The 13,925-nt window shown below is 40.8% G+C and overlaps 3 protein-coding genes across 4 annotated transcripts; 1 reads left to right on the plus strand and 2 right to left on the minus strand.

Annotated features, from left to right (window-relative positions):
* Nucleotides 1–103: 103 nt before the first annotated feature.
* Nucleotides 104–2,892, minus strand: Mad1 (Mitotic arrest-deficient 1). Its single transcript, XM_066393142.1, has 5 exons — nt 2,010–2,892; nt 1,819–1,955; nt 1,578–1,760; nt 1,331–1,522; nt 104–1,194 (listed from the first exon to the last, which is right to left on the minus strand). Exons 1-5 carry the CDS (start codon nt 2,671–2,673, stop codon nt 184–186), a joined length of 2,187 nt encoding a protein of 728 aa, XP_066249239.1. The 5' UTR covers nt 2,674–2,892; the 3' UTR covers nt 104–183.
* Nucleotides 2,893–3,566: 674 nt separating this feature from the next.
* Sps1 (inactive selenide, water dikinase) lies at nt 3,567–7,954 on the plus strand. The gene is made up of 3 exons (XM_066393518.1): nt 3,567–4,256; nt 6,253–6,657; nt 7,050–7,954. Exons 1-3 carry the CDS (start codon nt 3,954–3,956, stop codon nt 7,560–7,562), a joined length of 1,221 nt encoding a protein of 406 aa, XP_066249615.1. The 5' UTR covers nt 3,567–3,953; the 3' UTR covers nt 7,563–7,954.
* Nucleotides 7,955–8,446: 492 nt separating this feature from the next.
* Nucleotides 8,447–13,911, minus strand: SIDL (SIDL trafficking protein particle complex subunit 10). 2 transcript variants are annotated; one of them, XM_066393040.1, is made up of 16 exons: nt 13,689–13,911; nt 13,413–13,630; nt 13,168–13,354; nt 12,914–13,116; nt 12,578–12,853; nt 11,773–11,979; nt 11,534–11,719; nt 10,943–11,485; nt 10,681–10,878; nt 10,359–10,622; nt 10,133–10,298; nt 9,863–10,077; nt 9,347–9,505; nt 9,091–9,295; nt 8,924–9,040; nt 8,447–8,873 (listed from the first exon to the last, which is right to left on the minus strand). In XM_066393040.1, the coding sequence occupies exons 1-16, from the start codon at nt 13,759–13,761 to the stop codon at nt 8,743–8,745; spliced, it is 3,348 nt and encodes a 1,115-aa protein (XP_066249137.1). In that variant the 5' UTR covers nt 13,762–13,911; the 3' UTR covers nt 8,447–8,742. The 2 variants fall into 2 exon arrangements, with proteins under 2 accessions (XP_066249137.1, XP_066249136.1); XM_066393039.1 differs by having other exon boundaries at nt 10,928–11,485.
* Nucleotides 13,912–13,925: the final 14 nt, after the last annotated feature.

Genomic DNA, 13,925 nt, shown 5'->3' on the forward strand with positions numbered 1-13,925 from the left:
TGTAGCCTGATCTATCGGTCTTAAGTTATTTGATATCATACAGAAAATATTAGGGAAGGTATTGTCAACGATGTAAATTTAAAAAGGACAAAGACAATTAGACAAAACTCTTCTTTAATCAATAAACTGTGGAACACCCGAAAATCAAACTTGCCATGCCAGTAGATTGATTATTTTCTAAACTTAGTAGCTCTTGGTCATATGATTGAAGAGATCCAGGGTAATTGCGCTTAAGAATACCGGAATCGACTTCTGATGACCCAGATGCAGCTGAATCATCGCCTCTAAGTTAGCGCTGAAGTCGTTCTCTAGCAAATTCAAACTACCATCTTCGTCCACCTCGAAACATAATACGTCCTGCTCGCTTTCAGCATACATGCTCGTTAGACTGTATTTTTTGACCGAATTTGAAGGTTTGTCCAATTTATACCCGAACAGCATATAAATCATATCTCGCAACTCCTGGTACAAGGACTTGAAGTTATCCTTCATCCTCTGCGTCTTTTTCTCGTTGTTTTTAATTTGCTCTTTAAGTGCCGCCACCTCTTTCGGGCAAATGGATAAATCTGCGAGTCTGCTAGTCTCGATACCTTCCTCCATTTTCTTCAATTTATTCTTCAACTTCAAATTCTCTTCTTGCAGCTCCTCTAGTTTCTCATGCCTCTGCGCCAGACAGTCGTTCAAAGGATTTGCGTTTAAATGAAATACCTGCCCTCCCATCAAGGTGTCTTGTCCCCGGGTGAATTCTTCCAGTTGAATCTCTAGGCGGTCTCGTTGTTGCCGCAATCGCTCATTTTCCTCACGCAGTTTGGCAACATCGTCTTGCAACCGCGCGATTTGCTCTTGTCTTACAGGCACCGCCTCCTGGTGCAACTGCGGCTGAGCCTCTAACAGCTCATTTTCGAGTTTGGTCACCAGATCACGGTAGCCTTCCACCACCTTTTCTAAGTTATCGATGCGCTCTTTCTGACTTTGGATGATGTTTGTATTGAAGTTAGCAGTAGTGTTATTCACCATGGTCAAGTCCTTTTCATATGAATCCAACTGGAGTCTGTAGCTGTCCCGCTCGCGGCTGACCAGCAGTAACTTTTTCTGCATGCGATGGATCAGGGTTTGCTTTTGGTCAGAGGTTGACTTAAAGCTAGTTAAGAGCTTCTGAATTTTTTCTAGTTCTGTTGAGGCGACTTTGGCATCCTGAAAATTAAATCTACAATGTTTTAAAATGCATGGAAAAAAATATTAGGAGAAAAAAAGTGTAAAGAAAAATAAGAAAAGTTGGTCACAGTTTACATTCAGTAGGGGACTATTTGCTAGTTTATCCAAAACTTACATGCTGTGCCGATCTCATCTGACTTTCATATTCAACCTTCTCAGCAGTCAAAGTCAGCTCCTGTTGCTGCAACTTTTCAATAGCAGTGCGCAGTAAATGCGGTAATACTGCGTCGCTCTCAGTAGTTTCACAAAAGCCCCTGGCTACAGCCCTCCATTCCCCAAGGTACATTTGGGTTTGGTCGAATTGGGCCTGAAATATTACATTACAAAATTTCTTGGACTATACAAATTGAAGTGTTAACTACTTGTAAATCTGCCACTTTCTTTTCTAGATCCTTATGTTTTACCAATCGTGTCTTCAGATGAAGGACTTCCTCTTCAAGGAGGAGTTTGTTCTTTAACTCCACTTTCAAGCGATTAAAGTCTTCCTTCAGTTGAAAGTTTTCCTTTTCCAGATCTGCATAGTGTGCTAATTTATGTGCCTGGGTCTAAGTTTAATGAGAATAATTGAATTGCTTGATTATTAAAGTTTTAAAGATTTTTTACCTTAGACTGTTGCTGAAACTCCAAATATTCCTCCTTGGCATTTTCCAGTTGTCGGATTTGATTTCTTGCCTTTTGCAGCTCCACTTTTTTTTGCTCTAATTCAATTTCAGAGGTGCTTTTTTCACTCAGTTGTTTTGCTGTTTATTAAACATTAAAATTAAATTAAAATACATAATTTAAAGGTTTCTTACTAAGCTCTGAAGCCAACTTTTTTTGAGCTGCAGCATCTTCCTGCACTGCCTCCAGCATGGTCTCTAACTCTGCAATATTCTGCTTCAACCTATAAACCTCCATATTTCCATCCGAACTGGATGTTTGGGACTGATCTTGCAAATCTGCAACCTCCTTTTCAAGCACAAAAATCTTCTTTTCTGTCCCAGTTTTCAGTTTATCATACTTATTTTTAAGCTCGGAAACCTGAACTTTTAGACCAGTTTCCCGCTTGCGCACAGTCTGCAATTGCATCTCCAATTCCTCAATAGTCTTTCTATCATAATCATGCTGCCTTTTCAAGTGTTCAGACTCATTGTCAAACATCAGACGCATTTCCTTTTGGACTCCATGCATGTGCTGGACCCGACCTTCTAAGTGAATAATAGTATTCCTTGCTTCCAAGAGATCTGCCCTTAGGCGGTTTATTTCCCTTGGTGATCCCACATAGGACAAGTTAAAGCTGTTTTGGGCTTTGAACCTCTTTACTGGGGTGTGCTCTTCAAGGCTGCTCTCCGAGTTGGAACTAAAAGACCTTTTAAAGGGCCTAGTGAAATCATTGGTTTTATCCGGGCAGCCGATTTCTTTTAGGTCTTGCACCATTCTGATTATGGTTTTGTTAATTACAGAGGGGACTTCACTCATTTTCTTTGAGGGGGACTGGACTATACTTCGGTTGGCGATTGGGACATAGTCAGGCGAGGAAAAGGGACAAGGGGGAAGGTGGAAGTTGCACTGAAGGGTTTTGAATTGATAAGGATTTGAGTAAACCCTAATTGGAGTGTTTTGAAAGGGTGAGAATTACTTCAAGCGTACAAAAACACCTCAAATGCCGGAGAATACAAAATAACAGGCAGAAGTGATAATGACAGGGACAGACGATTTATAAGTGCCATGTTGTCATTAGAAAGAATTCATAGGTAGATAATGTAAATAATTATAATTAACAATGTCATGGCATGTTTAAGTAGGCTAGGAAAATTATATTATTCTAGAAACTAAATATATTCTTATTTTATCTAATTTTATACAGGTTTTAATGCTTTCACGATCCACAGGGAGCCTGTTTACATTATTGACATACTAAATGCATTTTTGGAAATATGATAACGCATGGGTATTTTTATACGTCCGAAGGTAAGTCTCATATACCTGAATTAGATTTCTTAACCCTTTATCAGTGACATTCAGCCGTTCATCTGGAATTTCAAAAAATATTCTGTGACGTCATGTCGAAACGGCGTTTCAATCTTTCCGCTTCCAATGTTAAGACATTGCTGCCAAGTGACAAGTTTCTTAAAACATGGAGAATTTCCAAGAAAATTCTTTAGTCTTTTCGGAATTTCTTCTTTTTACAGAGCAATAATTAAAATGTTTTTTATAACATATATCACATAGTAATCAGATTAACAAGTTTCATTACATAATATAATGTAATTACTAGAATTTTTAGGAGGAATTGTCTTGAAAAGATCTAATAGGCCTCGTGAATGTGGCAACGCGGCATATGAATTACTATTCGTTCAGCTTTATAGTTTATGTACATTTATGTGGAGTTTTGGTCGAACTGACCCATGTTTTGAGGTTTTATCATTGGTTTTGGGTGATAATTTGACTCAAGTAAGATAATTGGGGGTTGTTAAGCCTTAAAATGTCTATGTAAAACGTGCACAAAATGCGTCTAGGAACATTCTGGAAGAATCATTGGCAACCTGCGTTCAATAATCCTGACCAATCACAGCTGTTTCTTGGCGATGCACACGCGCCTCAGCGTCATTTCGCCGTGTTGTAGGAAATTGCAGTGGTAACGTACGCCATTTTGTAAGCGTCGGCTTCGTTCGAGTGTGGTTCTCGCGCCAAGTCAGCGTTTTTAACACGGTAGTACGAGCTGAAATCGCGTTTGGAGACGAAAACAAAACGCCGGTATGGGTGACTATCAAGTTTCCGGGGTCCAGCAAGATGCACTGGGAGCTGTGCAGCTGGAACTGGGTGGAAATCCAAACGCTCTAGCCCTTCGCCGACCATTCGACCCCTTAGCACACGACCTGGAGGCCAGCTTTAGACTGACCAGGTTTGCTGATTTGAAGGGCCGCGGCTGCAAGGTGCCCCAAGAGGTGCTCAACAAGTTGGTGGAGGGCCTCCAACAGGACTACAATAGCGGAGGCGAGCATGAGCACCATTTTATGCATATGGCCATTCCACGCATTGGGATCGGCCTTGATTGTTCGGTAAGCCGGTTGCCATTGTTGTTTTGTTTTTGTTTTTTTTTTGTTTGCCTGTCAAACTTGCATGGCCAACGATGCTCATGTCAGGGGAGTCCCAAGAAATAAAAATTTTTTAGGTTAGTTTTGTTGACATAGCTCCTGAGACAAATTAAAGAACTAAAACTTAAAAAACACACAATACAGGATGTCCAAGATGAGGATGCACTGTATGAGGATCTCCAAATGGATCAAGAAAAAATTACATTCAAGATAAGATAGGCCTTTTCCTGGAGCTTTTCATAACCAATTCAGTGATGTATAACACAATAAGATTCATAGTGGTTATGTGAAACAAACCAATTTTTATAAAAAAATGCTATTGTCAGTTCTGACATGTCAGTAAATATTTCACAGTGTGGAGGAGTACCATAAATAATGTATGACAAGACTTTTTGATTGAGCTGCAAATGATTTGGGAAAAGACAAAAGGTTTAAATATTATTGTATTATCGTGTTTTATAACATTTTTATAGTTGTCTGAAAGATGTATAACAATAAATATTCTGCAAGAAGACAATCTAATAGATCTGCCTTTATCTTCATTAAAATTTTTTATTTTAATTCTTGAGATAAATGGTATACTTTTAAATACTTATTTAATAGATACTAAAATTGACATTTGCATTTTTTAAATTACCTAATTAAAAATAAGCATAATTTACTAAAACTTCTTTATTGGTGTGGAGCCAGTGGAAGCTGGGATGTGAATATCAATCACAGATATATTCAAAATTCATAGATTTCATAGAAATTTAGTTTGAAATTCTTTGAAACCCATGAAATGAAAAAAAATTAGAGTAATCAGGGATAAAAGTCAAGAACTTTGCAATTTGCATGTCTGTCCAATCCTTAACATCTAGATCATAGTCATAAAATTGCTTAACACTGTAGTAAACTTTGCCTTTTAGCAGTAATGACATAAAGTATGTGAATCCAGTCAGAATTTGAAACTTTCAGGTTTAAGGAGATTTATGTGCCATTAGCAGCATTAATGTTCTTTATTTGACAAACAATGGTCTGCAATGGTCATCAGAGCAGGTATAAGAAAGCATCTCAATGCTCCCTTTTGGAGAATGATTTGATGAATTGAAAATTATGATTGTTGTAGAATCTTTAAAATGCTATGCCATGTCTCAAATGGTTCTCCAGCAATGAAAAAACACTGCTCTTGTGCTGTCAGTGTGGGCTCAATGAGACCCATTCATTTACATTCTGAATATGACTCATAAATTTGAATTGATTAGTAATGAAAAGGCCCTAAAAATTTAACAGTCTCTACTCTCGATACTGCAATCATCCAAGTTTATAAAATATGATGCAGACCATTGCTTAAATTTCAGAATATCCTTCAAAACAATGTCTTTAAGTAATTCAAGTTGACTGTGAGACCATAAGGTAATTGCATCATCTGTGAATATTGTACAGTGTCCCCAAATGTCCATCAAGACCAGATTATTTATATATAAAAAGAACAATATGGATCTCAAATAAGCATCTGAGGAATGCCATACAGCACAGTAAGTGCCCTCAAAACTTTATCTTTTGTCTTGTGTCTATCTGGGTCATATCTCAGAGAAATGACAGGAACCAACTCAGAGTCACCCCTCCAAAAACCATATTTTTCAATTTTCTTTAATATATAACTACACAAGATTAAGTGTGTTTTCTTGCCTCCTTGAAGAGGCAAGCCTGTGAGTAAGTATGATACTTAAATTTTAACAGAAGGCACATCAGTTCTTCATATACATCTTTGCACTTACTCGCGAGGCTTCCTTACGTTTAAATAAGCGCAAAGACATGTTTGATAAGTTGTATGCCCTGTAATAACTCTTGAAAAAGTAGTTAAACTTACTGTAAGATTTAAGTGCTTGAAACACTGAGATCTTGTTAGTAGTTACAAAAGTTTTGTCAGATTATCATTATCAGTTTTATTTGATAGTTTTCTCTGTATTACTTTCAGGTCACCCCTTTACGTCACGGAGGTTTGGTCCTGGTACAAACCACCGATTTCTTTTACCCGTTGGTAGATGATCCTTACATGATGGGCAAAATTGCATGTGCCAATGTGTTGAGTGATTTGTACGCTATGGGAGTCACAGAGTGCGATAATATGCTGATGTTATTAGGAGTGAGCACGAAAATGACAGAGAAGGAGCGGGATGTAGTGATTCCCCTCATCATGCGAGGGTTCAAGGACTCTGCTTTGGAGGCAGGTACCACTGTGACTGGAGGACAAACGGTTGTTAATCCTTGGTGTACAATTGGAGGGGTAGCGTCCACGGTTGCTCAGCCGAATGAGTATATTGTGCCGGATAATGCGGTTGTCGGGGATGTATTGGTGTTGACGAAGCCTTTAGGAACACAGGTGAGCGGATGCACCTCTTATGATTATTATATATGAATATGTTCTCGATTTTTGTGATACGAAAGTTGGCAGTGATGGAAAAGTCGTCGCTATCCTTTTTTCATAGATATAGGGCGATTTTCAAAATCCATCGCAATTAGAACTCACTTGTCTTAAGTTTATAAGAAAGTGAAAATACGTTTGTTGGGTTTAAATGAAATTAAATCTGATCTGATCATCACTATGTTGGAATCTATGAAACCTTTCGTTTTATAAAACCTGGGCGGAAGCAAAGTGTTTCTAACTTCAATAATAACTAAGATTCCTTGCACAATGTAAAAAGTGCACCTTGAATTTTTATATTTTATACCCGACGCTTCTTTTTCTGACAAGAATAAAATTTTCTTTTTAAGGTGGCAGTCAACGCTCACCAATGGCTCGACCAGCCTGAGCGCTGGAATCGGATAAAACTGGTGGTCAGTGAAGAAGATGTGCGCAAGGCCTACCACCGCGCCATGGACTCCATGGCCCGACTTAACCGCATCGCCAGCCGCCTGATGCACAAATATAACGCGCACGGTGCCACTGACGTGACAGGTTTCGGCCTCTTGGGCCATGCCCAAACACTTGCCTCACATCAGAAAAACGAGGTGTCCTTTGTCATTCATAACTTGCCAGTAATCGCCAAGATGGCAGCCGTCGCAAAAGCATGCGGAAACATGTTCCAACTGCTTCAAGGTCATTCGGCGGAGACCTCCGGGGGATTGTTGATTTGTTTGCCACGAGAACAGGCCGCCGCCTACTGCAAAGACATCGAGAAACAGGAGGGTTATCAGGCGTGGATTATCGGCATCGTCGAGAAGGGCAACAGAACTGCGCGGATCATCGATAAACCGCGGGTTATCGAGGTGCCTGCCAAAGAGTAACCTCTGAGATTGATAGACTCGCAATTGTTTTTTTGGGGCGTGACAGTGGTGAGCGCGTCCGATTGACTGATGAGCCGTTTCGCGTTTCGTTTTTTTAACGGTTATTTTCGTCATGAATTAGGCATTTATTTCGTAATCGATAATGTACATTTTCCTCGATCGAAAGCCTTAATTTTTCACAAGTTTTTACTATTACTTATCTGTTTCTATTAATTTCTAGTTGATTGTATGGCGAAATGTATGTATTTTATCAATTATTTTCCAGCACAGAGTATCAGTTTCATCTCAAAGATCGCGTCTGTATTAGCTTGTAGTGGTATTTTGTAAAGTAATAATTTGTATGTTCCCGCAACGTAACTTCAAAGACAGAAATATATCCTATTTTTATTTGGACTATTGGTATTATTTGTTGCGGCGGTATTGCTCGTTTGTTATCCTCCAAGAAACGCTCTGCAATCGGGCACACATCATCAAATAAATCTAAAAAGACCTGTTTTGCGATGTGTGTTGGCATTATAGAACACTTTGACGATGTAGCGATTTAATTTCTACCAAAGAGAGTGATTAAAGACAAATTCGAGCTTAATTGAGATAAAATTAATATGTATCCACAATTACTATACCGCACTACGTTCGTTGCCTTTGGGAATTATCAGTATATATATGAAAGATGAGGCATTCTGCTCTTCATTGAATTAATTATGTTCGAATTGCAATAGATTGGAAACCGAGGTGGCATTTTGGAGAGATGCAAACGAAATTAGAGATTATTTTTTATAAAAATGTGCCAGTATAACTTTCGGATTGCAAACAACCTCGTATTTTATATTTTTTCCGACTTCATACAAAGCAAATTCCATATTGGATAAGGGAAACAATGGCGATAACAAACAATAAATACCATTTATTAAAGAAATATTTACATGAATATACAAGGCGTTTTAAAAAAACTGCAACGACAATAAAAAAAATAAAACTCGAGTTTTGGGTCATAACAACTGAATACAACGTAGTTGTTGTGATGTGTTCTTACAGAGAGAAAACCATTTAAACCTGAAATAATATCGCACGGTATGTTTATACATTATAACTCTGATCCTAATATCCCCGCACCCAAAGAAACTTTACTGACTGGAAATGGCACGACACCCTTTTCGGTGAAAAATTTTAACACCGCAATTTAAGAAGTGTTCATATCCGCCGAAGAAGCCGCTGCAATCACGTGCAACTGCTTTCCCTTGCTTTTGTTGAACACCTGCCCTGAACTAAATGGTTCCAACTTAGGATGCACCTCGCTTTTCCCACCTTTCTCTGAAATTATCAAGTTTTTATTAATCAAACACAGGGTTGGGGGAACTGACCGGTATTCGAAGGCTCTGCCGGAATGTACTTGGAAATGCGTACTAAAGGAAGAGGTAAAAACCCGCTGGTTAGCGGCATGACGTCCAGAATCACTCGCTGTACCGATGCATCTTCCTCTGGAATTTAACATTAATTCGAGTTGACGGTCAAAAAGGAAGCTTGTTACCAGTCACACGACTGAAAGAAATAACCCCTGCGGTTCTTCCGCAGACAGCCCAAACGCTCTGCTCGGCTAGTACCTCGTACATCACCTCGTCCCCTACAGGTGCGGCCCGATTCGTTATAGAAAGGTGTAAGTGACAGACTACACCCACGCGACAGAATTCGCTGCCTTTGGCTGGTTCCACAGACGCATCCAGCACATACAAAGTCTGCAAGAAAACTGTAGAAACAAAGCACATATAAAACGAAAAAGAAATAACCTTGAAGTCGGTAACGTCGAAATTATATTGATACGGCTTATAGAGGTCCGTCTCGTGCAGTCTATATTCAACCCCAAATTCGGCCTTGACGGAACTAGAGGCGGAAGAAATATGAGCTAGTTCCCATAGAAACGAATAGCTTAAACCATTAGAAATTATCTGTAAAAACGGTCTTTGATGTAAAGGCTTATATCGAAATCGTCTACCATGACTATGGTAATGGCTTTGACGTAGGTCAGATGTTAATATAACAGGCAATATTGCTATTAAAATTATTTGGAGCAACAGTACTGTTAGTTTCAACTGTCACAATAATTTCTGGGATTGTTAATTATCAAAATGGTTACATAGTAGTTAAAGGAAACTATAATCAACATGGTCAGTAGGAACGTCTCTATGATAGTTCCTGGAAACATTTGCGTTAACACTGTTTCTAGGAACAATAACGAAGATAACGTCTAACCTAACGTATGTCAAATTCATCAAGCATGGGGACGACACATTGCACATACGCACCAGACTAGAATCACAGTGTTTGGCCGTAACAAGGACGTCTTTGATATCCAATTGTGGTCGGCAGACTATCAAGTTGTCAACGCAGTGGCCGACCACGTTAACCTGGACGAATTTACGGTCGTCCACTGTATAGAGGCGCCACGTAGTGGACAAAGGCGATGAGAAATTGAGCGGTACCATTACCGGTTTAGGAAGCCATGGCACGTGAATGGTAACTATTGAATTTTATTGTATTTCGTGAACATCTATAAGAAAGAGAAAATCAAGAACCTTGATGATCCTTTGTTAGTAAGTCAGCCCAGACTCTCAGAGCTATCCTAGTGCTGGAGAACATAGGCCTGTCCCCTACTTCAATTTCCACGTTACTCGTCAGCACCTCCTTCGGGTCCACTTGCATAGTCAACCCCGGCGAACTGGTCAGCTTAATCTTGGCCTTCTGCGAAAAGAAAACTTTGTTCGCGAATCAAAAAAAAAAAAATGGCAGAACACAACTCACCGGATCAATTGGATAACTCCCAATAGTAAGTATCAAATTCATCCTCTGCTCGATACCGGACAGCAAAGGAGCGGCTTGTTTGTACAACCTCACCGAAGGTCCCACCTCCTTGATCTCTATCGTCAAACGAGGGTTAAGTTGGGTCGACACAAACCTGAGTTTATCAGTAAGGTGAACTGCCACCGAAACCAGCGAAAACTGGCCTATTTCTTCCGCTTTTCGGCTCAATTTGATGACGTTCAAACCCGGGGTGAGCAGCAAAGGCTTTAAATTAAATGTTTTAATACGAAAAATTATCAGTAAAATAGCGGAAGACACGTACCAACGTGTCCACTTCTAAGGATAGGCTAAAGTCAGTCTTGTAATGTTGGTGATGGTGAGTAGGAGCGTTGCTGTCTTTACGCAACAATTGCGTGAACTTCGCGGCGATGCCTGATGTTGCAAGTTGTTTGTCCTGCTTGTAGTCCAGCGTGCGCTTTATTTTCAGTTTTTGCATAATCGGGTCCGGGTATTTCAAATCCTGCGCGACAAAGAAGTTACATCACGCCAAGCTAGATGAACACACGAACCATTTTATTCAGAACTTTTCCAGTGTAGTAACGCACGTTGCTCTTGAGCTTGTCCTCCTTCTCAAGGGCGATGGCCAACAGCTCGCACAAAATTTCTCTGGGAAAATTGGACACCAGTGTGAGCTCGACTTCGATGTTGCAGCCCTGCATGGCCACCGCGTCACTCACGAGCCGCAGAGTATTAATTTTGATTATGTGCCCGAAGGGTACTTCCAGTGGTTTATCTAGCTTGTCTAGGGATTTGGTCAGTTCGTCGAAGTACGTCCACCTAACCAAAGTATCCATTTCCAAAGCGGCACTGACCGCCGCGCATGCTTTGATGTACTTGCGCACATCATTTGCGGCACGATAACATTCGGCCAGATTGAGCTGTGTCTGCGCCGCCAACTCATGCCAGCCGTCACTCTCAAACGTGCGCACCGCGTCTCCTAAAAACGCGGCCGACTTTTGCGTCTCTCCCAGTAAAAGGTAGAAACTTGCCACCTGTTGACCAACTATGCGTGCCATCCTCAAGCGTCCTACGTGCTTGTAGGTGCCCATGGCCAGCTCCGCCAATTCCTGGAACAATCTGTTACTTCACTATAGTCGAAAGATTGAAAACATTACTAAATAAGTTTTGACAAACACGTCCTGCGAGCAAAGCGCTTCTTTGAGCTTGTCTGTGGGGGAGGGCTGGTCAGGGGGGCCCGGGTTATCCCCCATTCCAGCGGACAGACCCACCACAATGTGCAGTTGTTCGGAAGTCGGCCGTCCCTGCGGCATTAGGCCGCACAGTTCCCCTAAACAGCGCAGCTAAAACGTGAAATGATAAACAAAACGTCAAATGTTAGAACGGCGATGCTCACCTTTTGACTCGTATACTCCCAGAGGGCGGCGGTGTGCAAGGAGTATTCTTCAACCTGATCCGCTTGATTGAATTTATCACATATTTGCAACACCTCAAGGCCAGCTAGAAATAACCAACACCAAACAGCCCCAGGAGGCGCAGTGATCTCTAGTACAGTCAGCTCTCTAACGCAAGTGTGCAAGAACGGCAGACACCGGGACGCCATCTTGAAACGGGAGCGTCAAATAGCGACAAATTGATGAGAACATATTGTCGAAATTGTCGCTGGGCGCAACGTCATAGTCAACCGTCAATTTGGTCACTGGGAATGTATCTCGTCAAAACCAAGGCACGGAATGTCGTTGGTTGTTTTTCGTTCTTATACAGTTATGATTGCAGTTAACAGATGGGGAATTCGAGTATCCGCACAAATGCAGCAATATGGTCAAGTTTTTAGGCTGTTCTTCTTTTATTATGTCGTTTGGTAATGGATCAGATGAATGTAGTTAGTGTTCGTTGACCATATTGACGTACTGGTGCGGGCGCTCGAATTCGCCATCTGGTAACTGTAACCAGAAACACATGTGAAAGGAATACGCTCACTGTCCAAATTAAAGTGGTCTCACGGAGTACCATCTGTTAAAACTGTCTCGAAGAATTTTAAAATTAGGTATCAAAATGCTTTACAGGAAATCATCTTTGCTGATGTCAATTAACAAAATAGTTACTCAGAAAATCACTTCTTAAAATAGTTGTGAGGAATGAGGTAATTATTGTCAGTGTCAAATAGATAAAGAAAAAGCAGTTTGTGACAAAATATTTACCTCCCAAACCTTGTTAACAAGTAACAGCATCTGCGCTTGTCGGGCGAATATATATGCTCGGAATTCCAGCAGAGAGGGACCTTCCTCAAGCACAGTGGAGGCCAGCCTCAGTCCCTGCCACTTCTCAAGGGGGTGTTGAAACTGACTTAACCATTTTGAGTTGTTGCAGGTGATGCAGTTGGCCACAAATTGCGAGAAAAGAGCGTCGAGTTCGTCGTATTGGACTAGAGCTTCGTCACTGAGACCCAACATTTCCAATACTTGCGCTAACTCTTCCTGTCAAGTTAGTATCAATTGAAATTTGAGTGCTGCAAATAAAAATAGAAAAGAACATACTTGCAGTAGAAAATATTTCATGAAGTTCCATCCAGGTTCGTTGCGTCTCTCTCGTTGCTGCCTTACATGATCTTCAAGGCGTGTTATGGCTCTAGCATAGGCAACTAAAAGAAGGTGGCGCACCCTGGCGACTAGACCCCGCCAAGACTCCGCGCTTTTATTTTCTGGTTTGCCTGGATTGATTACAGAAATGCATCGGTCACCTGAAAGACCTGGAGAGTCATGACAAAAGAACTTTAGTTGGAATACTGCACCTTGTTTTAGAGCAAAATCGGCTCGAATTTTATCCAGAACTGTGGTTCTTGGGATGAGTTGCTTGCTTCTCCGCCCATCATAGTTTTCAACTACAACAATGAGCCAATCAGGGATTTCCCTAGAGGTCAACTCTCTAAGCCAATTCTCAATGTCTTCTCTAATGGAGGCTTTGTAGGTATCCACATCCTAACATATCAAGAATATATAGTGAGACATATACAATGTGTGACATGACCCAACTAACATTGCACTCGGTCCAATAAATGTGAAACAAAGGTTGTCGTATCAGGTCCCATTGACCAGGTTTAGGCAAGGAGACGGGACTGAAGGGCACAAAATTGGCCCCAATATGGACATTCTTCACAGGTCGGCCCAGTGACCGTCTCCATTCACATACATCCTTTGGAAGAGCATTGGTCAAGTTTTCCTCTATAGATGAAAAGACCTCTAACTCGCCTGCACCTAATAACAAACGCGAAGCATCTAAACTAGCCCTAATTTAGAAGAAATATCGACCTACATGTTACAATAGGACGCCTGTCGATGACCGGTTGAGAGAGACTTTTCGAGTCCTCCTCCAAGGCGCCATTCATCTTCAGGTGGTTGCTCGTTAACCGGGAGGCGTGAGCGGTCTCATTGTACTCGAAAACGGCGGTATTTAGTTACGGGAGGTACGCAATTCATTCAAAAGTGTTTACTTAAAAAATGCCAAATATTTTGCTTATTAATTTTTTATTGACGTTTCTTAGATGGGTTA

Source organism: Euwallacea similis, chromosome 9, assembly GCF_039881205.1.
Source record: "Euwallacea similis isolate ESF13 chromosome 9, ESF131.1, whole genome shotgun sequence".
NCBI classification, from domain to species: Eukaryota; Metazoa; Arthropoda; class Insecta; order Coleoptera; family Curculionidae; genus Euwallacea; species Euwallacea similis.

Coding starts and splice junctions, on each gene's coding strand:
- Mad1 (XM_066393142.1), bottom strand. CDS start 2,673: ATGAGTGAAGTCCCCTCTGTAATTAACAAAACCATAATCAGAATGGTG. Junction 1,761..1,818: donor AGTTTCAGCAACAGTCTAAG/GTAAAAAATCTT, acceptor CATTAAACTTAG/ACCCAGGCACATAAATTAGC. Junction 1,195..1,330: donor AGATGAGATCGGCACAGCAT/GTAAGTTTTGGA, acceptor TTTAATTTTCAG/GATGCCAAAGTCGCCTCAAC.
- Sps1 (XM_066393518.1), top strand. CDS start 3,954: ATGGGTGACTATCAAGTTTCCGGGGTCCAGCAAGATGCACTGGGAGCT. Junction 4,257..6,252: donor GGATCGGCCTTGATTGTTCG/GTAAGCCGGTTG, acceptor TATTACTTTCAG/GTCACCCCTTTACGTCACGG. Junction 6,658..7,049: donor CGAAGCCTTTAGGAACACAG/GTGAGCGGATGC, acceptor TTTCTTTTTAAG/GTGGCAGTCAACGCTCACCA.
- SIDL (XM_066393039.1), bottom strand. CDS start 13,761: ATGAATGGCGCCTTGGAGGAGGACTCGAAAAGTCTCTCTCAACCGGTC. Junction 11,486..11,533: donor TGTTTGTCAAAACTTATTTA/GTAATGTTTTCA, acceptor AGATTGTTCCAG/GAATTGGCGGAGCTGGCCAT. Junction 9,041..9,090: donor TTCTTTCAGTCGTGTGACTG/GTAACAAGCTTC, acceptor GTTAAATTCCAG/AGGAAGATGCATCGGTACAG.